This window comes from Prorops nasuta, unplaced genomic scaffold, assembly GCF_024137725.1.
Source record: "Prorops nasuta isolate Cenicafe-Biocafe unplaced genomic scaffold, Cenicafe_Pnas_1.2 PNAS00010, whole genome shotgun sequence".
NCBI lineage: Eukaryota > Metazoa > Arthropoda > Insecta > Hymenoptera > Bethylidae > Prorops > Prorops nasuta.
The window spans coordinates 1586061-1613545 of record NW_027116807.1 but is presented as its reverse complement, the minus strand read 5'-3'; the positions used below and the strand labels follow the sequence as shown (position 1 = coordinate 1613545).

Here is a 27485-nt window from a genome sequence, read left to right as displayed (position 1 = left end):
TCGAAGGAATTACAAATCTAAAATATGTGTTACTTCCGCAATGAATAGTCGTTAAGTGAAATAAATTGGAATAATTTGATTATACAGATGGCTAAGATAGTTACGAGGTTTGTCCATTGTCAGACTCATTTATACAACGTCAAGCAAAAAAAAACCTCCCACGCATAAGGAATTTTACAACAAACAATATTCAATAACAACAATAAAAAATTAAAAAATTGACATTTGAAGAAAAATATCGATTGCTGTACAATCTATCCGATCTAACGATCAAAGACCATCGCTCTGACGTATTGACAGAGCCAATCCAGAAATATTCAAGGAGGAATCGTTGGAACCTAAGGAAAGCATCGGTTGCGATAAATAACGCTTGGTCAAATCGACGCGATGAGCGTTTTCTCCGCGGGCGCGCGCGGCTAGTAAACAATTTTCTGCTGTAAGTACGGAAAGGCGAGTCGCGTTGGACGCAGCATCCTGAGAGGCAGCGGCCAGGCCAACCGTCGTTCAGCGAACGAGCGGGCGAGCAGCCGAAGCAGCGGCTTAGTAGATAGCGCGTGCAAGAGAGAGAGAGAGAGAGAGAGAGAGAGAGAGAGCCTAAAGAAAAATAGAAGAGCGGGCCGCTCTGCTGTTAAGGCTCCGCTATAAAACCCGACTGGTAACCATTTCAATTTAGTGCGACCAACTCTAATCGCGCGACGATACTTGACGCTTTTACTTCCTATCGTATAGCAAAGCAGCATCGCCCGCCACACGTAGCACGCTTGCTTCCAACGCACAGCTCCAACCCAATCCACTTTCGATGAAAGCGTGCAGTCACGATCGTCAACACTGTCTCCAGGCCGCAGTACTGGCCCGAGTGTCACGACTGATACCTCATCAGCCTTCGATCGCTATTGGATTAACGAAAAAACCAGAAGGAACCTTCCTCTCTCCCACCACCACCCCCTTCACCCTCTAATTCCAATCCATCCGATCGAGTCTCTTGGAACATCTCGACTCCTCGTTATTTTGTCACTCGGTTTTACTCCATCTCCGCCTCTTCCCACTCTTTTTGTATATATATTTCTTTCTGTCTCTCTCTCTCTCTCTCTCTTTCGGTAAGTTCGACTTTTAAACTTCCTCCTTTTCCCTTCTCTACTTATAACAATTCACTCGCTTATTACTATTATTATTATTATAATCATTATTATTACGAAACGATAACGCCACTTGTCTCATTGCACCCAAACAATTTTTCTGTCCAATTTCCAGATTGGACTTTCATATTTTGCATAATCTACGATCATTTATCCCCTACTATCGTTACATGCTCTTATCAGTTTGACAGAGCTGCCGTTCCGTCCCCATCGATAATTTCACCTAAAATATTCTTCCATTATCGATTTATGTATATAGTTTTATTAATGGCTGTTTATAGAATTTAGGAGTTTTCAGGGAATACCGGAAAAATACAGTTTTATAAAAATGCTTGTCATTGACTGTTATACCGATTATATTATTCAAATGTGTCTTTTGTTGTAAGCTGAGGAATTTTTAGTAAAACTGAATGATCATATCAATTTTATTTATTTGCATGGGTTGGCTAACAGGTGCTTTGTTTATAAAGTGTTGTTTTAAATTTCGATCGATATCTAGAGCCATTGTTATAGTAGAGGTTTTTATAAAAATAGATTTATTCAGTTTTTCCGCAAACCTCTCCTCTTACAATAATTATTAACTGTGATAACGATGATTGGGGAGGGGGGAGGGGGTGTAGTAGGAAAGATGACGGTCTGGGGAGCCCCCCGTATTTATCTATCAGCTGAGAATTTTTGATGGAACGCGCCACGCCGGTGTGCGTTGGCAATTAAAACTGATAATCATATTGTGTTAACTTTGATACATGACACGCGCTTCCCAAGACCCTTGATCAAAGTCTCCTTTAGCAACGACAATGCATCGAGCGAGGCTTTTGATTTAATTGGAATTTTTCCCGCTATCGCCTATCGGTAACTGAACTTTGAGATCTCTCGCTGAACGTTGGAACCGACCACGTTAGACTGTAAATCTTGACAATAAACATGTTTTATTTTTCAACAAATATTCAACCTCTCCGTTATCTCGCACAATCCTAAAATTTACATTTCTCCAACAATAAAATTATTCAAATCTCTTCCACTTTTCAAGGTCCAAAAGCAACGAGTGCAATTTAGAAAAATATTACAAGTCGTCTCTTGTGCGCGTGAAATTATTTCATATTTTCCTCTGACTCTCTTCAAAATTTCATAGAAATTTATTATCTATCTGATTTTGCTTTTCTCAATTACTCAACTATCAACTTTTTATTATATTGAGCCACCCAACGATAATCTTTTCCTCATTACGAACCGACGCTCCGCGCCGCCGCAGAAAACAAAATGCAGTCATCATCAATTATTTACTAGGATCAACTGGAAGACACGTTAAGAGCTAGAATATGCATGTATTCTTTCCTCTTTACGATTCCTTCAGCTATTAAATACATAGTCCATTTTTTCAAACAGACCTCCCGTATCTCTCTACTCGAACACTCGTTATTAATTAGCATGTTTTAATTATCGTTGTGCTCTAATGTTGTTCGTTGAAAAACCAGACTATACAATATAACGAGTAGTAATAATTAGCAGCTACTTACAATAGAAGCAAAATCATAGAATCTTTTGAAAAACGTATAGCAAAAGCCTAAATTACCATACATATATATATATATATATAATTATAAATTTTTGTCGAGCAGATTGGTGCAAGGAGACGGTGAATTGAGTTGCGAAGCAGAGACACACGCAGGTAGGTACTTGGCTCGCGTGTGGTGTAGGGGACCACTGATTTTCACTGCGAGTCCAAGCGGAATCTGGCGGGAACTTCGCGTCGGCTGGCCCATCGTGGCCCACGGCGCACATCCAGTAGCCTCTCCACGCCTCCACCCACGGATACCCACAAGCTGTTCGGAAGCTAAGCTCGCGGAAAATCAGGAGGCAAAGTCTCTGTCGTTCTCGATCCGTCTGGCTCCCACTTCTCTCCGGAAGCAAAGTCCCAGTGACGCGGACCAATCGGATAGCAGGAAACGGAAGGCTCGTCCGGAGGACTCCGTATAGATTCACCTTATTCCGTACCCGTGTCCGCGCGCGCGGACTTGTTATAAAAGGCAGGACCAACTCATTCGCAAACATGACACTCCGAACAGCCTTCGTCAGACGTTACTCGTCGCAATTCTCCAGCTTTTCACCGGCTTATTCCACCCACGCTCAAACTAAACTACGGTTCACATGTTCCTCGATACATCCCTTCGTCAGGGTCAACTGTCACGGTGCACAATTAGCGCCTAAATCTTCTGCAAGAACATACTCCATCCTAACGCTCGCCAGGAACAATCCAGTCAAAATGCCACACTCCGTCAAAATCATCTATCCAACGTAAGTCTTTTCAATTTTTTCAATCACTCGCTTCTCCACAGTTTCTCGATTTCTGCAGAGTCAAAAGGACCGTGAAAAATTTAACCATCTCTTTTTAACAAGGAGATTGTTGTTCGATCGAGACATCGTCATTGATAAAGTTGAACAAAAATTGCTTGCACAGTGCGTGTTCGATGCTCTCTGATGCAACGAATAATCAATTTCATTATGCAAATGTAGGAGATTCTCTCTTGCTCTGTGTGAGATATATTTAATATAGTTTCAAATTTCAATTCCTTGTATTCGTACAGAATAATTATTGCATTTCTCACTTTTTTTTACAGTGATGTATTGTTTCGAGCAATGTATGTTTTTCGTTTTTGCTTTGTTTTTCTGTTTTTTTTTTTTTTTCAGAGAAAGGCAGTGATATATGTAAGAAATGAGCTGCAAATGTAATTATTGAACAACTTTTTACTTTGCAGTTGGGTGGGTGTTGGTCCTTTTATTTATTATCGGTAAAAAAGTAGAAAAATATTTCGTTTGCCGAGAAAATAATTAATCGTTTTAGGTAGAGTGGTAACCGTTTGCAAATGAGACATTTTTTGGATATTAGACATCACGTTTTGACCAAGCCAGCATTTTTTCTATCACAGGTTTACAAGTGGCAGTGTACACTTTGCCATTTTCACGATGCGTTACACATATTGGATGGAGATGAACGAGTAGCCGTCTTTTGTTATAATTGCGCTTGTTAATACGGTGGAAAGAATTTCAATACTTTTGGAATGACTGACACGAGAATATATCGATTGTGCATGGCAACTGCTGATCCATCGATCGCTGCCTGAGCTGAGAGTGTAAACCATAAAAACCCTGTCGCGAGACAATGAGAATTTGCACCTGACACCGTTTCAGCTTTTTCCTAATAACTGCAATCCGTGACTAAGCTACTACTATATATATATAATACTCTTTTCTTTCCTCCTTCCCAACCGACGACTCACGTGGTAAATGTAATTTTACAATTTAAACTCTTTAATCCGCACACGATCGCTAGATCCAATCTTACACTTTTATCTCCATTTACCCTGCACTTCTCACTTGTCAATGAAAGTATAATCTTATCTTTCGTTATTTAACAAATATTAAACAATATTGCAGTCACAGCTCGAAATAAATTATATATGTACAATTTTTGTCAAAGTTATTATATACGTTTAAGTTGTATTTTCATGTAGATAATTTATTCTTTTTGTCTTTTGCTTATTTCAGATTTAACAATTATTTTGCCACTCAAGCGGTAAAAACTCCACGCGCAGTCGAGAGTTACGACTACATTGGGAATACAGCGATTCTCAATGGATCCGGCGTCACCTTGTCACCAAAGATTCGTTCTTATCTGGAGGAATGCGTCGCTCTTTGTCAGCCGCAGGACATTTACATATGCAACGGTAGCGATGCTGAAAACGCGCAATTGGTCAAGTTGCTGGAGAAAAATCAGACCATTCAAGCCTTGCCAAAATATAAAAACTGGTGAGGGTCCTTTTAGTTAGCAATTTCAGCAGACAGAAAATAAATTTAATGTCGCATTCATTTATCTATAATATCCTTATTCTTTTTCTAAACAGTTGGTTGGCCAGGACAAATCCTGCAGACGTTGCGCGAGTCGAAAGTCGTACGTTCATCAGTACGGATCTGAAGAGCGATACCATTCCTAGTCCTCGCGAAGGTGTCAAGGGTGAGCTAGGAAATTGGATATCACCGAGCAACATGGATAAGGCGATCATCGAAAGATTTCCAGGGTGCATGAAAGGTGAGTTATTTATAGAAACGCAGATTCGAGCCTCGAAGATTCGTTAGATTTAGAAATAGACACGATGATGAAATAGTTACTATTTGCTTGTCCTATACGAATGATGCAAGAGTTTAATTCTCAGTTGTTTTGCTCTCTCCTCAGGACGCACTATGTACGTAATCCCCTTCAGCATGGGTCCCGTGGGATCTCCGTTATCCAAGATCGGAGTCGAGATCACCGATTCGGCTTACGTCGTTCTATCCATGAGAATAATGACGAGGATGGGTTCCAAGGTGCTGGAAGTACTGGGAAACAATGATTTTGTGAAATGCCTGCACTCGGTTGGTTCGCCAAACAGCGATTCCAAGGTAGAAGTCTTGCCATCGTGGCCTTGCGATCCCGAAAGAACCATTATTTTGCACAAACCAGCTAAAAACGAAATTGTATCCTATGGGAGTGGCTATGGGGGTAACTCCCTCCTTGGGAAAAAATGCTTTGCCCTTAGAATTGGATCGACTATCGCTAGAAAAGAAGGCTGGCTCGCTGAACACATGCTGGTTAGTACCTTCGCTATATATTTCCACACAAAGTACATCATCGTGTTTTGTTTAATTTAACCTACAGCTTTAATTATCCACTGATATATTTTTTTTCTTTTTAGATTCTGGGAATCACTGGTCCAAGCGGAAAGAAACGTTATATAGCAGCAGCTTTTCCCAGCGCCTGTGGAAAAACAAATTTAGCAATGATGAAGCCAACCCTTCCGGGTTACTCTATTGAGTGCGTTGGTGACGATATCGCGTGGATGCGTTTCGATGACGAAGGAAAGCTGCGGGCCATCAATCCTGAAAATGGATTCTTCGGGGTCGCACCTGGTACCAGCAGAGCTACAAATCCTAACGCCATAGATACCATATTCAGAAATACTATCTTTACCAATGTTGCCGCTACCGACGATGGGGGAGTGTACTGGGAAGGAATGGAAAAGGAAATACCTGAAGACGTTCAGGTAATTTTTAAATCATGCGAAATACAATATGTATACATGTATAAGATGTAATGGATCTCTTCGTATAAACACACTGATTTTTCCGTTGACCGATTCTTTATTTTGTTGCATAGTCTACGGACGATATTCATCAACTGTAATTCTACAACCTATTGATTTCAGATAACTGATTGGAGAGGAAATGAATGGACTCGTGGACAAAAATCACCAGCTGCTCATCCAAATTCAAGATTCTGCACACCAGCAAATCAGTGCCCAATAATTGACCCACTGTGGCAGGATCCAAAAGGTGTACCGATCGATGCAATTCTCTTTGGTGGAAGGAGACCAGAGGGGGTTCCTTTGATCTATCAAGCTAGATCCTGGCAACACGGAGTCTTCATTGGCGCATCCATGCGCTCTGAAGCAACAGCAGCCGCAGAACATAAGGTTAATCTTTCACTCGTAATATTTTTAATATTTACCCATCAAATTCTCTTCTTTGCTTTGTCATTATCGATCTCTATACAATTAATATATTTTTTTTTTATTCACAACAGAACTCCACATTTTCATGTCATTAACAGATTAAATTCTCATTAACCATTGATATGAACTAATCGAATATTACAGGCTAAAGTGATAATGCACGATCCATTCGCGATGAGGCCTTTCTTCGGTTACAACTTCGGTCATTATTTGTCTCACTGGCTGGGAATGGCCGAAAAAGAAAACGCGAAATTACCAGCGATCTTCCATGTTAATTGGTTCAGGAAAGGATCCGATGGTAAATTCCTCTGGCCAGGATTCGGTGAGAATTCCCGTGTTCTTGACTGGATCCTACGTAGAATCGAAGGGGAGGACATCGCCAGGGAATCCCCAATTGGCCTGTTGCCAACGCCCGAATCGATTAATTTGAAAGGCTTGAAGGAATCGGTTGATTTCGACGAGCTCTTCAGATTACCAAAAGATTTCTGGCAAAAGGAAACGGACGACCTGAAAGAATACTTTGATGCCCAGGTCGGAAGTGATCTGCCAGAAGCCATCGAGTTTGAACTCAATCAGCTTAAGCGCAATCTTGAAAGATTGTAGGTTTTATTTTATAATCGTTCCATTTAAAAAACTTAAAGTCTTCCAAAGATCCATCAGATCGTATAAAAATGCAGTAACACAAAGCATATAGCTGCTAAATTATATAAACAATAATTTAAGCTACTAAAGTTGAAATATTTTTCTTAAGGAAAAAACAAAGAATCAAATAGGAAAAAGCAAAAATTATACACAAAATAATTTTATATTTATCTACTATATATATAAATCAGAGTATTTTGCAAAAAAAAATAGCTTTAAATATAGGTTAACTTTAGAGGTATACGGAGAAACGTTTTGATATCGATTTTAAGAGCCATGTTTTTAAAATGCTATCCAATTTGACGATTTAGGATCGTTAAATGAAGAGTATTCTAACAAACAATTAAAGTATGGTAGAAATTAAAATTTTACACAGTCCATAATGTATTAAAAAATTCTGTAAGACGCAGTGTAAATCTACCGTGTAAATATGTAAATAGTATTACAAGAAACTCTTGCAAAAGCAAATTAAAAATAAAAGTACTACAAAATTTTGTTTACTATAATTAACAATTTTAAGAGACAAAGCCTATACTTAAAATTGCGTATAGCCTGATATTATATTAAACTATAACGTATCGCTTTCGATGTAAATATATAAGATATAATCTCAGTATAAAAAATTATTTTACAGTCTATGCTAAACAAAGTTTGTCGAATGTATTTAATGAAATCCGCTTTCGTATAGAGAATATAAAGGTAGAAATGGATAAGAAAAACAAAAGTAAGGATTGTCAGTTTCTTACTATCACAGTACGCTATATTTTCTTTAAAATTTTTATAATATAATAAGATTATTAGTATACTTTTTTATTTAATATCCTACTCTCTTGCCCTTTTATAGGCTAAAATGTAAAACGAAATCTGTATTTTAATTAAAAATATTAGTAATTTGGCTCGTTGGCCGATGCATAACCAAATTTCAATCGATTATACAGGTGATATACCGATTAAATAATTTATCAATAAGCAACAACTGGTTCGAATTCGAAAGGAATTTTCAGTGTAAAAGAAAATCATCCATGTAGTAAAATAATTAAAAATAATCACCTTGTAAGAAAACCTTAAAACTGTTCCGTTCCGGCCGGTTATAGTATGTCTCAATATCTTTGACAATTTAAACAACAATAATGATCAATTCAGGTACACACACACATAACTCTTCAATCATCCGGTTTCTCTAACAAATTTTTTATAGCATTTGGGATGCACGTGGGGCAAACAATATCAGGCTTATTAGTTTCAGAGAAAAGTTTTTCCAAGTATTGCGCAGTAGACGGGAGAACTAACTGTCTAGTCATCAATAATTCCGCCTCCAATTTAGGAAGAGCTTCTTTGTAAAACGTTGAAATCGGAAATTGATGCCCACAAGTAAACACGAAGGTATCTTCCTCGTTTGACAATAAACGATTTACTTCTACTGCATCCTGTAAAATAGAAAAGGAGTTTTTCATCTTAAGAAAATTTACATCATCATATTGAAATTTATGTCGGTTAAAGTATCGTTCTACCTTGATATGTACAAAAGGTTTCGCTTCACAATCCTGAGAAGATAACGCGCTAATCACTCCTTTCATTACTTGATCAACGCTACCATTATCACTTGAGCCTGGATAATCAGCTAAGGGTAATCCATAACGGTCAGCCATCATGGACGATAAAAGACTGATATATTCTGGTGTTAATTGACCTAGAATAAAACCATATATTCTCGCGCCTTTTCAAAATAGAAAAAATTGTAATTTAATCTAAAATTACCTTGTTCGATATACTGCATGATCATTGAACACACTTTTAAACAAAATTTTAAGGAGAAAACGTCTACTATTTTTAAATTCTTAGTTTTCTCGTTGTTTTTATTCGTATCTACACTGCTCGTTTCACTATTTTTACTAAAAATAAAACAAAGTAAATAAATATTCTATTTAGCATAAAAAATATTTAACTGTTAATATTTAGAAAGAAGCGTACCAAAAAAGGATTAATCCTAGCGAGTAATAAATAGCCTCAATATGTTCAATAAATACATTCTCCAAACTTTGTATTGGCAAACAATGTTCTAGCCAAAATTCTATTGCGCTATACAATATTTTACATTTAACTTCGTCTGTATCATTTTCTACCTCATTTAAATAGTGTTTTAACATTTTTACAACTTCGTTCATTATATTATTCTTCTTGGCATTTGACCCATTTTTATTATCGTTGGTTATATTCTCATTGTTGTCAGTCTGCTTCACTGATTTTTTATTAGATTCAATATTTAAGGAATCAGAGGAATTAGAAGAATCATCCTTAGGAAATAACTTGGGATTGAAATTAGTAACAATGCTCTCATCCCAATTTGTAGAATCCTCAAAATCGGTATCCTCGATTTTCAAGTCTTCGGTAATCATACTAGTGTCATCACAACTGTCTCTACATAATTGTTCAGGTCCACCTTGACAATCAAACGAGTATAAATTTTGTTCTAATGACTGCAAACTATTCAGCGATTTGCTTGCTGATATTTTCATTTGTATCTTGTAAGCAGAATCTTCGACAGATTCTATAAGATTCTTTTCAACTTGTTGATTAAACAGCTCCGTATTTTTCATCATTTGTTGTGACATATCAGTAGATTCTGGATTTAAATCGTTATTCTTTTTAACCAAATCTGCATTTGAGGGAGATGCGTCATTTAACTGCACATTCCTTGCGCATTCAGACGATATTGACCTCGATGTATATATAGCTTTTAATTGAAAACAAAATGCATCAGCTACGTTATTTTGAAGAGCTGCTAATTTTGAACAAGCTTGGTAATTTTTTAGCTCCGTGCTCTGTAATAAAATATTACATTTTTGCATTACATATCAATTGAATTGAATCCAATTTTATTAATGCGCGTAAAGTAAAAAATCTTTCTTTAAGCTTAATTATAATTTTTCCTTTAGAGCCGACACATATAAGCAAATGTACCAACCTTATCCATTATTTTGGTAGAATCGTAAATACCATTAAACTGTTCAAGCACATAATGCAGTGTTAACTCTCCAGGTGATTTTTCTATTAAACTGAAAGGCTTGTTAGACCCGACCAGCGATGGGATATCATAGCTCCTGTAAGAGATGATTGGAGCTGGTATATTAGGAACTTGAGTGGGAACTTCTACAGAGGATGAAGACCCTTGAGGAAGTCGTATAATTCTTCTCGTAGATCTAATGATGGCATGCTTCTCTTCTCCCCCCTCTCTCGGATCTTTCGTAGGTATACGACCTAATTGTGCACGATAGTTATTTCCCCAAGCCAATACTGTACCAACTACAACAGAAAGATATCAAAATTATATACCAGGCAGAACATAGTGACGAATTATCTTCAATGTATTGCATACAAAATGAATAATGTCATTTTACCTGGTTGAATAGCCACAGTATAATCATAACCACAGCAAACATGAATCGATCTAATCACAGGATTAATTGTTTTTTCGGTTTTAGTTGCGTCCAATTCTTCCGATCGTTCTCCATCATTCGAAGCAGAATAATCGGTATCAGCAAAATTACTAGAGCTTTCATCAACTTCTTCGAACACTTCTCTCTTTTTGTGCCTAGGTGGTACTTTTATAAAAATAGATGCCGGGTTATTATACAAAGGTGTGGGGATAGGAACTTCGCGCTTAGTGCCATTGCCGACTTGTCCATCTGTGTTTCTGCCCCAGGTATACAAGGAGCCGTCCCTCGTTAACAAAGCATTGTGTTGACAGCCTGTGGATATCTAACCAAATTAACTTTTAAAAAATGTTAAGAATTAATAGATTGGTGTAAGTTTCATTTAGAAACTTATGTAAGACCTAAATATTTAACTACAAACCTGTACTATCTGTCCCTTTACCAAGCTCGTATCGATTAAAGCAGGACTCAGGTGAGTTTGAACTTCTTCTAGCATTCCAGCATTTTTTGTGCTCATACCTTCATATTTATTTTTGTATATATTTGGCGCATGTTTGGGTGTCTCTTTAAAGTTATTGTTATCTGCTATTATCGTCGAAGATTCTTCCAATTTTTTAGCTTCCTCCATCTCTCTTTGCTTCTTATCCATATCAATTTGCTCCAAAACTCGATTCTTTTGTGCGTGTGCTTTCATTTTAAGTACTTGTGGACTTGCGCCCCATATGTATAGTTTATTTGACTGGCCAACTGCGAGCTATTCAAATAAATAAATTAAATTTAAGCCAACAGTACCACTCTAACTTTTCAATTATAATATAATTTTTCATTCTTTGTGTAAAGCTATTGGTTATTTAAAAACTATTGAAATATATATTAATAATATATTGAGATAATATATTCCATTCAAATGGTCAAAAGGTCGAATGAATTAAAGTTTCGAATCTTACGTTATGAAAATAAGCTGTAGTGATTAAAACTACTCTTTCCGGCAGCGTAGATACTTTCAGCGGAACAGAACTTTTGACAGTATCACCTGTGCCTAATTGGCCAAAGATGTTGCTGCCAAAAGCATGAACCACACCGTCTGCTGAAAGTGCCAAAGTATGAGCGTAGCCAGCACTAATGTGGCGAATGACAATTCCAAGTAATGACTTGACCAAAGTAGGTGTTGTTTTTTCATCCGTATTTCCGTGACCTAATTGGCCATGAACACCCCATCCCCAAGTAAAAACTCTTCCATCGCTTGTCAAAGCAACCGAATGATATTGTCCAGCTACAGCGTCGATAATCACTTCTTGAGCTAAGGATGTTATCAATTCCGGATTTGAAGTCTGTAGTATTTTTCCCAGGCCTAATTGGCCGTACTGACTTCCTCCCCAAGCATATATGCCATTGTTTGTCACAGCCAGTGTGTGGCAGAATCCGCAAGACAAACCAAGTACTTCCAATTGCATACTCCGAAAAAAGTATAGTGCTTGTGGAGAACCAAATCTCAATACCGTTGGTCCAGTTCCTAAAATATATAATTAATATTATAATATTAATTATATATCATAAAAATTCATTGTACACATCAATATAACAACCTAATGAGCCGTGCTGGGAGCTACCCCACGTGTAAACATTCCCATTTCTGATGAGAGCCACGTGTAAAAATCCAGCATTCAATGGCCGTCTTTTAAAGCTTACGTGGGTCAGTATATTATTCTCTTCCTACTCAAATAAATTGTATGACTTAATTGCATAGACAGTATAACCAATAATATAACTATTATAAAAACTTATGAAATTCGTTAATAGCCCTTACTTTTTTAATTCCTAAAGAATTAATACTGTACAGGAAAGCAGAGTCTTGTTTCAAAGAAGGCTTTTTATCGATAAGCGTGAGTAAAATGATTAAAAAAGTATCGACGATTTCTTCTATTAAATTATCAGAAGCATCCTGTAAAAATTTCTATCATTAGCAATTTTTTTTATTAGTTATCATTCAAGTAATTGATTCATAGATTTATAACATCCTTATTCATAAATGAGCGATACTTACAAAATTATCCGTAAGATCCATGGATTCGCACTGACTGGATTGAGAGCTATACGAAATTGATCTATGTCTTGCTCTACATCGCGCTAATCCAGGTCTTAACACAGCATTTGTTGGATCGTATAGTGTTAGCAGTCTCTAAAAAGATTATTTATAACATTATTAGTATATATTATTTGTCTAAAATTAATTCATAAAAAATTCTGACTTTTATTTCGAGCTTACTTGTAGAACAAAAGTTTGAGAATTCGGGAGGCTCTCCAAAACAAAGTTGATATGATTTCTAGCCAACTCAGGATCTAATAGCATTGATTGCATTAAACTTACTTCGCTCAAACAAATTAATAATCCATCTGAAAAACAAGTTAATACTTTAGACAACAAGAATTCAGTCATACTGTAAAGATTAAAGCTGAGTAAGAACTTAGCATATTACAAGGAATATTTTGAAAGTTGGTGGAATTGAATGAGCATGCGGCTTTTGTCGCAATTTCTAGCATTTGTGCGTGAAGACCTCTTTGAGCGGACAAGTAATGCAAAATTTCCCAAAGACAAGTTTGACCTGCGACATTTACAGCTAATAATTCGTCATAGAAATTATTCGTTGATAGAAAATACCTGAAATTCGAATGTTTTCATTATAGAGCAAGAAGTTGAACAATTAGGCATATGACAATAGATTCATAAAAACGTGGAACAGTTAAAAACTGCTTTATAATTCGTTTTTAGCACTTACAAAAAGTCTTTGTAGATTATTCTTGATTGTTGCGGTGTAGCTCTAAGTGCTACTTCGATAAAAGCAAGGATGCATAAATTTGAGAAATGTATTCTGGTCGCAATCGGTAATTCTACGATAGCAGGAGAAGACAAGCATTGCGTTAAATAGCTTAAGAATTCAGAAGTGTTACCAGCGGAAGCAAATTTTAATACTGTCTTAAGGGGTTTACACTGAAAATAAAATGTTTAGTTAAAGCATTTTTTTCTCTTGGAATAAAATTTATATTTCTTCTAGTAAATTAACATATATTAATAATTTTTATAGCAATTATATACCTTTGATAGTTTATACAAAGATACTGCTTTAATAAAGTCCTTATTAGACAAATGGATATCTCCAGCATATTGCAGTAAATGATCTATATTCAGTCCAAATACAGATGCCATTCTTATCGCTTTATCAATTTCATTTTTCTCCAATATCAATCGTGCAAAGACTAATAATAATGATTTTCTGTAATTAAATTAGATATTTTAGACTGACATTTTATATTTCCCTTGAAATGACTAAAAAAATTTGAATACAAACCTGAGTACTATTTTATATACAGATTGATTAGTTACTATTAAACAGGTTTCCAAAGGAGGCAACTCTAATTCAAGATCTTGCAATTTTTTTGGTAAATTATTTTCATTGGCATCAGAGAATTTCACAGGAGTTTGCTCTTTCAAATCAGGCGCCCGATATACAGCTATTATCGTTTCTTTACTTTTTTTGAAAGAAAACTTACCAATAACACAATCTGAATTTAAAGTATTATCTCCAGTTACATGAGTATTTGATAAATGACTAGACATTATATGTATTACTTGATGTGAATAATCAGTAGTAAAAAAAAATTGACCAGTCAATAAAATATCTGCACAGAAAAATGGTATTCTGTGAAATGATACTGGGGTTGAATAGTCTTCCGTTTTGCATATCTGAAATAAGAATATTAGAAAATAATGGCACAATAGCAAATATTGATGTAAGCAATGAATGAAAATTTTGTCTCCTACTCTTATATGATTCCATTCAGGTTGATAATATAGTTGTAAATGTTGATCCTTCTTAAATTTTTGGGATATGATATAAGTATCAGCTGGCAATACTTTAAGATTAAATCCACCTAAATCACTATCGACATTTTTTTCGGAATCCATGATTTGACTAGAATCTTTAACAAACATAAACCTTAATATAAGAGCAATAGTTGTAAATCATGAAAGCAAAACTAATTTGAAATGTATTTACTTTTACCACGAAGACTTTCACTGAGACTCTGATTCTTAGTCTCAACAAGTTTCTGCCTAAGAAGACTCAGCTTCTCAACTGACATTTGCTTAAGACCTTGAAGTCTTGCTCTGGTAGTGGAAAAATTTTGAGAATTATCACAAATAGTATTATTTGAGCCCAAGAGAGAGCTGCATTTATCATTTTCAGTAGATAAGCAGCTATATGATTCCCCTGCCAATACTAAGCGCCATTGTTGTTTAATTTGGCTTGTTACTAATAAGATTATATTTTTGGTATTTTCCTCTGACCAAATATTGAATGCTGCTACTGGTCCTTTAATATGGACAATTTCGAGTTTCTGACCAGTATGTAAGTTTAAAATGATAATTTCTCCATACTCAGTACCAATGATTGCCACATTGGTAGATGTGATATTGTCGTACCACCATGCTATAGCAGTAGGCCTGAGAGGAAAGAAAAATAAAAATGAATGTAATATCGCAAATAAGTATTTCAAATGTTTCACTATGTTTTTCTATCAAATATTAATAGCATGATTTTACTACTATTTGTTGTATTTACCTAGAATAATTAGTTTGAGAATTGATAGTTGGAAAAGTGGTAATATCATCTAAATTCCAACTTTTTCCAGCTGTACATGTTTTATCAGTCAGAGGTAAGGCAGGAATAATATATAAAGTACCATCAATGCTTGCAGCTAAAAGCATTGACCCTGAATTATCAAAGCATAAAGCTGAAATGTTTTTATAAGGTGCTTGAAACCATGGTATACGCTTAATTATAGGTAAATGAGCTTTGTGCTTCTTTAAATAAAGAATGAGCTCTGCATTTTTTGTTGTAAATGCCAAAAAGAATTTTGATCCTTGTTCAAATTGAGTACAATGCTGTATATCTGATGCTTTGACAAGACATTTCAGCTCAAATAAATTTTGGTCTCGAATTTCTTCTCCTGGTTTGTGATCACCTTTAGATTTTTCCTCACTCATATTAAATATATGTAGAGCAATCCTTATATTATTCCTGCAAATAAACATAACCAATCAATTTCTTATCTGAGATGTTATAACTGATGAGAGAAGATATATTATAATTTAATTTAGGCTACAGAAACTATAAGCTCAGATGTAAGGAAATTCTATTTTTTGACCATTTTTGACAACATACTAAAATAAAGGTATTAACTAGCCGATGGAAATGTTAAAAAAAAATTAAGCAGATAAAATTAATACATACCAAAGTTTTTATGCTAAATAAAGCTAAAGACAATTGTATGATAAAGAACATATTTTACATTTACAACAAAACAGTTGTCAGGCAACTTTGCCCTTGACAAATATTGGTCATCAGAATTGCAAGAGTTTGACAGAGTTTGATGGAGGTTAGTAGCTTTTAATAGAGGTTAGGCATTAAACTACACTAAGGATGCGTTCGTTTATTAACTGCGAGTACTAAAACTCTACAATGTATGTCACGTAAAATATAGGTTTTCAGCACTGGCAGTACATAAACGAACGCAGCCTAAAGCCTACGGTACACTATGCTGGATTTCGTGCTAGAATGCTTGCTAGATTTGTGAGGACCAATGAGATTATTATATTTAATTCACAACTGAATCATCATTGGTCTTCACAATTCTAGCAAGCATTCTAGCACGAAATCCAGCATAGTGTGCCGTAGGCTTAACTATAGGTCTGTTCTTTTTCGCTGTATTACTGCACTAGTGCAATAAGTTAGAGCGATAAAACATATGTTTGTCTTATTTCAACTAATTGCACCAGTTCGATAGTGCAGTGAAAAAGAACAAAGCCTATATGTAGAGACCGTGCACTCTAGCACAATGACAGTGAGATAAGAATGTTATTGGTGTATATGCATACTATCAGCGCAAACTATCGGTCAATTTTCGCAATTTTTGAGTGTAATTTATTTATACGTATACAGTTATACATTGACACTTCGCTATCATTGTGTTGGTGTGCACGGTCTCTATTATGGTAAAATTATTAGGTCTGTTCGTAATATCAGTGGTATACTTCCTACAATGTCCTACACTCCTATAATCCACTTGTAGAAACTGCACTCTAAAATTTGACCAATCAATAAAAAGTATCAGAGAATCTAGCCAGTGGCGGAGAGTTTTCGAGGAGAAGGACAAATAGTAGTGAAGATTAGGTTAGGGGCAAGAAGAGAGACAAACTGGTATATGAGAAGACAACCAATAAGAGTTAAGCAGCAGCTGGATAACCGGTTGAGAGGAAACCAATGGCAAAAGCGGTCCCTAGACTTTGTACTTGGTTCGAAACGCACGTGCAATAGAGCAGTGAGAGAAAAGCAAGGCACGAGAAAAGAGCAAGGCGAGGTGGCTATTAAAGCTAAAGTTAAAAGCAATAACCAACGATTATATATAACACGTAACATAACGGTCGTGGTGTTGCGTCCTGTGAATAATTTTCTCTTCTTCTTCGAGAGAAAAACTCGAAACAGTTAAACTGGAGGAGGGTCGATTGGGTGATTCTAGGTTGAGAACCTAGTCGAATAGAAACTGAGTCGAGTCAAATTAAATCTCGAGAAGAAATAACTGCAACAAATATCGTGCCTCTTGGTACTTTTGTGAGCACCGGAATCTTCTATTTAAGGAGGTTAAATTACGCCGAATTGTGAATAAAGAAGTTGTGGAGAATCATCTGCAAGGCATGGCACTGGGTGCACAGATCGAGGCCTCCGGGGAAAATAAGACGGTGAAGATAGCCCTGATAAACGGAGCCGACGGGAAAATCGGGACTGGTGGGTTTTTTTCAGCCTGCTATTTTAATTTATCCTTAATACAAATTGACCCGAGCTATTATGTAACGTCCTGGGAAGCTTTCTGTTAGCTGCCATTGAAAAAAGTTGTTCATAGAAGCTTCGTAATCTCGCTTGAACATAGCCGAGCCCTCGGGACGTTACATAACGCGCCAATTGCACCAACGAATCCCCTTGCGGGTCATGTGAGCGCATCTCTTCTATCCTCCATTCATCTTTCTTTCTCCTCTATCGCCATCTCTCTTTAAAACAGAAATCATTATACTACTAGCAGAAGACGTTTCTTTCTCCTAGCAGACGATTTTTCTCATATCAGCTTCATCTACCCCCTTAATCGTATCCTATAACCTTACTAATATATATATCCCTCCCACCCCCTCTCCTGCTCGTCGATAGATTCTTGAATCACATTGATATATGTATGTATAATATATATACATAGATGTTTATAAATAATAAGTCACTTGTGTACGGATTACGAATAAATACAGTACTTTGCATAATTTTAAAACTGTCTTATATTCGAGTATTCGTTGTCTGACAAAGCTTTACATTTCCATGATATTAAGGGTTGTAGTACTGACCCTTAACCTTTCAAGCATGTGTGATGCAAGTTTCGCGATAATTGTGTAGATTACATTATACGGCTATTATTGTAAATATTTATTCTGCTTAAACTCAAATAATTTAAACCTATTCTATAAAAAATGCTCTAACAATTGAAAAACAGAGAAATTATTTTAAATCGTTCTCGTTATAAATACAATGCACATATGTTTAGCAATGCGTTTAGTAAAAATCTATCATCGATTTACACAAATACCATGCTTCTTAAAATGGGATGTGTTTTGAACACGTGTTTCGTCTAATTATCTAGTCGATGCTATATAGGCGTGTCGTAGACCTTGGTAGTGTTATAACTGACCGGCTAACTTAACCACCCCCCTCCCCCCACACTCTCATTCCTCCAACAAACTTCCTCTAGAGTACCTTTCCCCTTCCCCCCTTCCGCCTTCTTTCCTCACCGGTATCTTTCCAATAATATTTCATTGATCTTCGATAGAAAAAGGTGATCGATAATTACAGAGGAATGTGAGGACACTCGTTAGAAATAATTTTCAGTATTAATTTAGTCTTGCGTTTTAATACATGTATTATTTGGCGTCTTGATTGGACAAGGGTGAAAATCGAGAAGCATCGATAATAGAGGAAGGGGTTATCGTTCTTTCTCTTGAGGCCGTAGTGCATTTTCCTCTAGGGTTTTATTGCATGCAAATTATGCATGCATTTCGCTCCGCGTGGTGTTACTCCGACGCTTATATTTTCTCTTCAAAGGAATTCTTAAAAAATTACCTGCTTTTTGTGAAAATTAACGAATGTTAGATCAAATTACCGACTCCGATTTAAAGAGAAACGTACAAACGATCATTAGCTACTGAAATGGTCGAACGAATTGCGAAAGTGAGAGAATTTCAACATTCCTACCTTGTCGGAGGCCTTGCACACAACTTGCCTTTTAACGATTGCGACAAAAGTGTAACTATTTCATTCATAGCTTAAAATGATAAGACGCTTTTAGTTTCTATTTTGAAGTATTGTAAGATTAGAGAAAAATTAACATGGAAAAAACGACCTGTTTTATAAATAATTTCTACAGCCAACAGCAATATACTATAGCCATGTGATTGTGAATTTGGTTGGGTGTATTTTTTTGCAGTAGTCGATTCATTATGTAAGCTCGAAACATACGTAAACGTATATTATGCTAAGCAGCATAGGCAATGATTAAGAATTTATATTATATACACTTTTATAATTACAAGATATTAAACATCCCTAATCAGCAATGCCAATCGAAGTCAAACCATTGTGTTGCGCGTCAATGAACTAATTTCACTTAGGTTCAAATTCCCATAAATGAGCACACACTTTTCACATCATGATTACATCAGTTGCATCGATAAACCGTCTAAAGCAGCAAAATACGGTTAAAAACATTTATTTTCCTCTTCGTAAGATTTCCCGTAACGATCTAAAATTCCTTATCGCATTTTGATTAGCCGCATGCAAATTAATTGCATATTTTAAGAGGAAAGAATCTATTTGTATTAACATTTTTCCTATAATCTCTTATCCTTGCTCAAATCGTTCTTGTTTCAACGAAAAATATTCACGGTTAAAATAGAGGCAAGCCAAGGAAGGTTTGCTAGGAGAGTTGATGATAATAAGCATAGCGATAACAAGTATTTTATCTCGAATTCAGTTTCTTTCGCTTTGCTACTGGAGGGTTCTCTCTAGGATGCACACGATAAAAATTGTGTAACGCATAAGCAAAACAAAAATATACGTCCAGTACCGAATAAATTTATAATTACTATCTTAATTAACATCCAATTATATGATCTTGGATGTTTATAAAATTTTGTCCAAGTTTTGAAAGTTACGTGTATAAGATTTAAGTTGTATTGTATTCTACTGTAATACTGCTTTGTCATTGAAGTGATATTGAAAAGTTTTCATTTGGATATTACGAGCGAAGTGAATTTTGAATTTGCTGCATTTTAATGGGTGCTTCTACAAAATAGTCTTTCTACAAATCGATGTCCGCTCAAAATGAATCCATGTATCGCAAACACACGACCGATAAAAATACTTGGAGACATTCGAGTGTGCATACTATTTACATTGCCGTTTATTTATAAGCGCCTCGGAGAGTGCAAGTGGCTGCCATACGAGCTCTTGGTTAGCAAATGGTATCTTTTTTTCTCTCATTTTCCTTTTTTTCTTTCTCCAAAGGCACCCCAATGCACGCCAGGACGGTGGCCCCATGTCTCTTCCCATCTTCATTCTAATTCTACTTAGCAGTCACTCAGTTTCATCAACACACAATACTGTACACCTTGAACTTTGTATAATTTAATATGATTTTTTCTACGACCTTAAAAGCTGATTTACACATTCACACGCAGAGAAAAAATTCAATATATTTCTTAGTTAATACTGATAAAATTAATTTTGTAAAATTAACCGTGATAATTGGGATTTTTAATTGTTTTTTCTTCCTCCCTGCACATGTATATAGAAACGAAGCAAGAAGCTGAAAAAAGTGCAAGCACGAGTAGTACAGCAGAGAACGTTGTGGAGAAGGGAGAAGTGGAAGCAACCAAGGAGAGTGAAAAAGAAAAGGATCGACAGAACGAGAAAGATGACAAAGAACCTCACGTTGATAAAGACAAGGAGTCCTCTAATGAACAGGAAGTTGTCTTTATTCAGGACATGGGTTTCACTGTTAAAATTGTCAGCCCAGGTGCTGAGCCATTTGACATTCAAGTTTCAAGCATGGAACTGGTTCAGGTATTGTTCTAATTTCTGTATATAATTTATAATCCCCTTTAGAGTGCATCTCTAAAGTTGCATAATAAAATAAGTGTTATAATCTTTTAGAGATAAGAAAATTTGTTTATAACTAAATTGGTTTATCGTAGGAGATTCATCAGCTTCTCATGGACCGAGAAGACACGTGCCACCGTACGTGCTTTTCCCTTCAGTTGGAAGGCAATACCCTGGACAATTTTGCCGAGCTGAAGAACATCGAAGGCCTGAAGGATGGTTCGATAATTAAAGTGGTTGAGGAACCATATACGATGCGCGAAGCTCGCATTCACGTTAGACACGTGCGTGATTTATTAAAGTCCGTTGATCCGGCAGACGCATATAATGGAGTAGAGTGCAGCAGTCTCTCATTTTTAAACGTTGTCACCAATGGCGATATTCTTGAGAAAAAGAAAACTCGAGCAGACTCCGTGGACTGTACGCCACCCGATTATATTATTCCCAGTTGCAAGGATAGGCCGTTACTTCCACTGCAACCTCAAGCGAAAGAACAGAGGTGCCCACCTTGCTTAAAAGTAAAAACCATTCTTTTGTAAATCTTTCTTTCACATCGACCAATAAATATGGTCTTTGTACACGTATATTTGCAGGACATATGTTTATAATGAAAATGTTCTGTTCAAAGGTCCTCACAACGTCGGGTTGGAACCCGCCACCAGGTTACAGAAAACTTCACGGAGACTTGATGTATTTGCACGTCGTGACATTGGAGGACAAACAATATTATCTTACTGCGTGTGCCAGAGGCTTTTTCGTTAATCAATCGACCAAAGAAGTGTTTAATCCAAAACCGGCCACTCCAAGTCATTTGTGCCATAGCTTAATAGAACTACTAAATCAATTGAGTCCTTCCTTCAAGCGAGGATTCGCCGCCATGCAAAAGCGTAGAACCCAGAGGCATCCTTTTGAAAGAGTAGCCACGCCTTACCAACTTTATGCCTGGTGTGCCCCGCAAATCGAGCATACGATTGATGCCATACGAGCTGAAGATAGTAAGCATTCCATTATCTCTCTCTCTCTCTCTCTCTCTCTCTCTCTCTCTCTCTCTCTCTCTCTCTCTCTCTCTCTCTCTCTCTCTCTCTCTCTCTCTCTCTCTCTCTCTCTCTCTCTCTCTCTCTCTCTGTATTTTTCACATGAATGTTCTTGTAACGTTGTCCATTTGGTTATAGCTTTCTCTTCAAAACTCGGCTACGAAGAGCATATACCTGGTCAAACTCGAGATTGGAACGAAGAACTGCAAACGACCAGAGAATTGCCTCGCAAAAACTTGCCGGAAAGACTACTTAGAGAGCGGGCTATCTTTAAGGTCCGTTATAGGTCTAACGTTATATTTAAGTTTACTTAATTGGGAGTCAAAAGTAATGCATCTTGGATAGTTAATGAGAAGAATTGTGTAATTTATAGGTGCACAGTGATTTCGTGGCCGCGGCAACTCGAGGGGCAGTAGCTGTGATAGATGGGAATGTAATGGCGATAAATCCTGGAGAGGAGGCTAAGATGCAGATGTTCATTTGGAATAATATCTTTTTTTCACTGGGATTCGACGTGCGGGATCACTATAAGGAACTTGGCGGGGATGCCGCAGCTTTCGTTGCTCCACGAAATGATTTGCAGGGAGTTAGAGTCTATGCAGCCGTCGATTTACCAGGGCTTTACACTCTTGGTACCGTTGTAATCGATTACAGGTTCGCGCACAGTGGTATACATTTATCGTGATTTTGAAATAAAATCATGAGATTTCTTTTATATGTTTTATAGCTTACGGATAATTTCTATGCGCGTGACTTTTTAACGCGTGCGCTCTTTTATTGAAACTTCTATAATCTGTCAACTTAAAAGTTGAGAAAATCTGGCGCTGAATTTTTTCTGATAATATCCCGTATTCCTCCCCGTAGAGGATACCGTGTTACCGCACAATCTATCATCCCAGGAATCTTAGAGCGGGAACAGGAGCAATCCGTCGTCTACGGTTCCATAGATTTTGGAAAAACTGTCCTCACGCATCCTAAATACTTAGAACTGGTACGAAAATCAATTTGTGCAATTATACTCTATAACAAATAGCCCATATTTTTTCCATAGTTCCAATCATTGCGTTTATACTTAAACACTTATAATTCTTATAATACTAGCTTGTTGATTTTATGATATAGTTGAACAAAGCGGGACAACAATTAAAAATATTGCCGCACAAAGTGATCAATGACGCAGGCGAGGAAATCGAGCTCTGTAGTAGCGTAGAGTGCAAGGGAATTATTGGAAACGATTCACGGCATTATGTCCTGGATTTGCTAAGAACTTTCCCACCTGATGTCAACTTTCTTAAGCGTAAGTAGTAACTATTCTCATAACTAAATTTTAATGAGTCATATAAAGAGATTTTATCTTTTAAACTGAAATTTATTTTTCATGTCGATGAAATAGTGGAAGGGGTCGAGCTTAGCAAAGAGGCCCGCGCATTGGGCTTTCCAGTCGAGCACAAGCATAAACTGGCTTGTCTCCGACCAGAACTGATTGACTCTTTCGTCGAAGCAAGATACGTTCAATTCATAAAGCACGCCGCCGTTCATTTGCAACAACTCACCTCAGCGAGAAGATCACAGCAGAAGGAAAAAGAAACATCTTCAAAAGTATGTAATGAATTATATATGGGGCTTTTTCTTTCAAACCGTAGAAAAATTATCGATGAAATGTCAGTGCTGTTTACTATTATGGTTTAACAGTTGAAATATATGTTTCATTTTTTGTGTTCATATTTTTATAAAAGGATGACAAGAAGGAAGAGGTCAATGGATTGGGTGATATCGACAGTAATAAAGACGATTCTGTTCAATTATCGATCGAGACTGATGATGCGAAGAAAATCGTCGAGAGTATCACAGATTCGATCACCGGCGGCGAGAAACAAGAGTGTCAGTATACGAGATTAATTCATGCCTACTTCACTGGTTCTAAATATTTTTACAAGTTTACCCTCTTTAAAATTCCCTGTCTTATCCACAATTTTCGGATTGTCACGAATTAATCTTAAACCCGATATTTGTTCAGATACGATTACACGTGACTATAATTTTTAATCTTTCAATCATTACAGTGGAAGAGAGTACGAAAGAGATTGTAAGACGAGCCGCTGCGGCTGTTGGCAGTTTGCGGAATGCAGAATTCGACGTACGATTTAATCCAGATGTTTTTTCTCCCGGTGTCAAGCATCCGGATCCAAATGGAATCGCATTGAAAAAGCAAAAGCAAGTAGTCAAGGATGCTGCAGATTTTCTTTTAACCGTACAACTACCAACTTTCGTAAGTACTTTGTAAATGTGTTTCTGTGGCCTTACTCAGTTCGGCTAAATGTAAACAAAAAATTAAAAAAGCAAGAGATAAAAGAAGCTTATATAAAAGTAGTTATATAATATTTTTGTAGATTCGAGAATGTTTGGATCATACAGCGGCAGCTATGGATGGTAGTACCTTGATTGAAGCTTTACATGGAAAAGGTATTAACGTTCGTTACTTAGGAAAACTGGCAGCCATGCTTGCAGCTGTACCACAACTACAATATCTTCATCGTATTGCGGTATCAGAACTTCTTCTACGTTCAGCGAAACACATTTTTACCTCTTACATGCAGGTTTGAATAAATATCCACAAGTAGCGCAAAAGTAATAAAAGCTATTATATCTTTAATGTTAAATATTTAAGAATTTTATTTTTAACAGGGTACGGAACTGATGAGTCTGTCCGCTGCCATTAGCCACTTTTTAAATTGCTTGCTGTCATCGGTACAAATCATTCATCCACAACAAAATCTCGAAGAGGTACGTATATGTTTATTTTCGTAATGATAATTTAATTATTGTAAAATATTCGTCTCTCAGCTTCAAAGTAAAACAGCTAAGCGAAGAAATAAGAGGAAGGGCAGAAATAACGGGCCACAACAATCCGAGTTTGAATGGGCCTCCTTGACACCAAAATCACTTTGGCAACAGATCAAAGCTGACTGTAAAAGCTATTATGACTGGGAAACACCAGTTCCGGAATCACTCGATGCAACTATCGATTACTTCCATTTACAAAAAAGCTCACTACTTCGTGGTTTTTGTATAAAAACTGGTATTCAAATACTTCTCCGTGAATACAATTTCGAAAATAAGAATAGGGCAACATTCTTCGAGGAAGACATACTGAATATCTTCCCCGTTGTTAAACATATCAATCCCAGAGTGAGTTTCTTAAAGAGATTATTTTATATAGATATGTTTTTAAATTTAAAAAGAAGTAATGTTATTTTTTTCCACCTAGGCTACTGACGCATACAATTTTTATACGACGAGCCAAAGCAAAATTCAGCAAGGCTTTTTGAAAGACGGATTCGAGCTGATAAGCGAAGCTTTAAATCTATTGAATAATGTATATGGGGCAATGCACCCGGAAATAGCACAGTGTCTTAGGATGCTCGCAAGATTAAATTACATAATGGGAGATCACGCGGAAGCACTTGCAACCCAACAGAAAGCTGTTCTTATGTCGGAGCGAGTAAACGGCATAGATCATCCTTACACTATCACAGAATATGTAGGCTTTATATTAATTTTTGGGGTGAAACTAAAAATCTTGTTTTTTTTTTTTTTTAAATAAGATTATATCATTCATATTTTTTCAGACTCATCTTGCGCTGTACTCGTTCGCAAACGGACAAGTTTCTGTTTCCTTGAGGTTATTGTATAGAGCACGTTATTTAGCTCTCTTAGTTTGCGGCGAGGACCATCCGGAGGTTGCACTCCTCGACGTAAGATATTCATAGTTATTTATTTTTCATTGTCATGCTTTCAATTTTTAAATACCGATTGATTTTCAGAGTAATATCTCATTGATTTTACATGCCGTCGGTGAATATGAGCTATCTCTTCGCTTTTTAGAGCATGCTCTTGCCTTGAATCTACGCTATTACGGTTTAAAATCCTTAAAGGTTGCAGTATCCTACCATCTTGTGGCAAGAACTCAGTCATGCATGGGGGATTTCCGTGCCGCATTAAACAATGAAAAAGAGACCTACGCCATTTACAAACAACAATTAGGGGAGGACCATGAAAAGACCAAAGAGAGTAGCGACTGTTTAAGGCACTTGACACAACAAGCCGTAGTTTTACAGAAAAAGATGAATGAAATTTACACAGGCAAATCGAACGTTAGCTTACCACCAATCCAGGTTCAACCACCTAGCATGGGTTCAGTATTGGACATGCTCAATGTGATCAACGGCATAGTTTTTGTGCAAATTAGCCAACAAGACATTGAAAATTTCCGAGCGGAAATCGAGAAACGACAGAAAGAACAGTCACCGGAAAGGGAGACCAAAATTCTTGAAATTGAAAACAAACAGGATGGAAAAGAAAAATGTAAGTTAGAGAAAAAGCTAGAATCCCAAAAGGTGGAGGCTAAACAACTGAACGAAAATAAAGTGATGCTGGAGGCGGTAGTCACAGAAAGCTGAGCTTCTTCTGCCTGTGCACGTATGGTGAGAATTAGTAGTTTTTTTTTATTTTTATTAAGACCTAGTCTTTGCTTATTCTGTTTAGTCTTATTAACGAAATATAATACACGATTGCGATACATCTTGTGTGTATACGATAATAAAGAGCGAAGGATATATTTCAAAGCACTCCTATAAAGGAGGTTGAAATTTAAGTTCCTGCAGCGTGTACTTTTGCTTAATTATTGCCGTTATAATATGAATGAATAATAAGTTTCATATGTTCTGATGACAGTCGTTACTGAAAGACAAAGAAAATAGCGTCTTTTGTCTGATAGTACCGAAAACGGTCGTAAAATTGTTATTTTGTATTTCAAAGAGAAAGAGAAATCCTATATATGGTAATCAATTATGAACTGATTTAAGAAAGATACATTTACATGAAATGTCTTTTTCTCAACCGGTCAATAATAATTTTATTCGTTGAAATCAGTTGTTATATTATATTTTTAATTAGTTAGTGCGTTTATATTTAATACGCTGCTGAGTACTGTTGAACGATACAAATATGAGATACCCTGGCTCAATGATATAGAGTTTTTTTTAAACCAGATGAAATCGTTAATGAGTATCGATATAGATTTTAAGAAAGTTTTTTTTATATAATATATATTATATACGTACATATACACATATTACATGCATTAATAGTATACTAGTGATGTAATTCATTTTGTTTTTGCATCACACATTGACAGTATAGTAAGGTCTGTCCATACGTGTGTGATTAGTTGCTATTCGTAATATAGTAATGCTCTGTAGAGAGAGAAAGAGAGAGACTCATCGATATTTTGACATTTTTGAGGAATATTAGTATCCCTTCTCTGAGAGATGGCATTGAAGTTTGTATTAATGAAGGAGTACTCTAATTACGATATAATAAAATAGAGTACCATAAAAAATAATTTTCTCTCGGAATCAGCTTGTTGAAATTGAGGAAGCCC

The 27485-nt window shown here is 36.4% G+C and overlaps 3 protein-coding genes across 4 annotated transcripts; 2 read left to right on the top strand and 1 right to left on the bottom strand.

The window, feature by feature from the left end:
• The first annotated feature begins 692 nt into the window (after nucleotides 1–692).
• On the top strand, nucleotides 693–8129 carry LOC136776601 (phosphoenolpyruvate carboxykinase [GTP]-like). 2 transcript variants are annotated; one of them, XM_066732252.1, is made up of 8 exons: nucleotides 693–1097; nucleotides 2756–3431; nucleotides 4683–4943; nucleotides 5039–5223; nucleotides 5368–5762; nucleotides 5867–6214; nucleotides 6377–6643; nucleotides 6827–8129. In XM_066732252.1, exons 2-8 carry the CDS (start codon nucleotides 3187–3189, stop codon nucleotides 7283–7285), a joined length of 2160 nt encoding a protein of 719 aa, XP_066588349.1. In that variant the 5' UTR covers nucleotides 693–1097; nucleotides 2756–3186; the 3' UTR covers nucleotides 7286–8129. The 2 variants fall into 2 exon arrangements, with proteins under 2 accessions (XP_066588349.1, XP_066588350.1); XM_066732253.1 differs by lacking the exon at nucleotides 693–1097 and having other exon boundaries at nucleotides 1801–3431.
• Nucleotides 8130–8268: 139 nt separating this feature from the next.
• Nucleotides 8269–16466, bottom strand: ca (claret). Its single transcript, XM_066732235.1, has 20 exons — nucleotides 16050–16466; nucleotides 15378–15836; nucleotides 14814–15259; nucleotides 14579–14736; nucleotides 14106–14500; nucleotides 13853–14030; nucleotides 13536–13747; nucleotides 13236–13417; nucleotides 13025–13152; nucleotides 12803–12937; nucleotides 12566–12700; nucleotides 12345–12471; nucleotides 11706–12271; nucleotides 11180–11512; nucleotides 10723–11083; nucleotides 10290–10627; nucleotides 9296–10146; nucleotides 9083–9216; nucleotides 8836–9014; nucleotides 8269–8751 (listed from the first exon to the last, which is right to left on the bottom strand). The coding sequence occupies exons 2-20, from the start codon at nucleotides 15800–15802 to the stop codon at nucleotides 8488–8490; spliced, it is 5547 nt and encodes a 1848-aa protein (XP_066588332.1). The 5' UTR covers nucleotides 15803–15836; nucleotides 16050–16466; the 3' UTR covers nucleotides 8269–8487.
• A 658-nt stretch (nucleotides 16467–17124) lies between these two features.
• On the top strand, nucleotides 17125–26502 carry clu (clustered mitochondria protein homolog). Its single transcript, XM_066732237.1, has 17 exons — nucleotides 17125–17600; nucleotides 20701–20972; nucleotides 21104–21526; nucleotides 21637–22003; nucleotides 22181–22317; nucleotides 22416–22696; nucleotides 22907–23033; nucleotides 23165–23339; nucleotides 23436–23641; nucleotides 23779–23923; nucleotides 24106–24311; nucleotides 24433–24639; nucleotides 24728–24826; nucleotides 24887–25231; nucleotides 25311–25583; nucleotides 25672–25797; nucleotides 25867–26502. Exons 1-17 carry the CDS (start codon nucleotides 17510–17512, stop codon nucleotides 26500–26502), a joined length of 4116 nt encoding a protein of 1371 aa, XP_066588334.1. The 5' UTR covers nucleotides 17125–17509.
• Nucleotides 26503–27485: the final 983 nt, after the last annotated feature.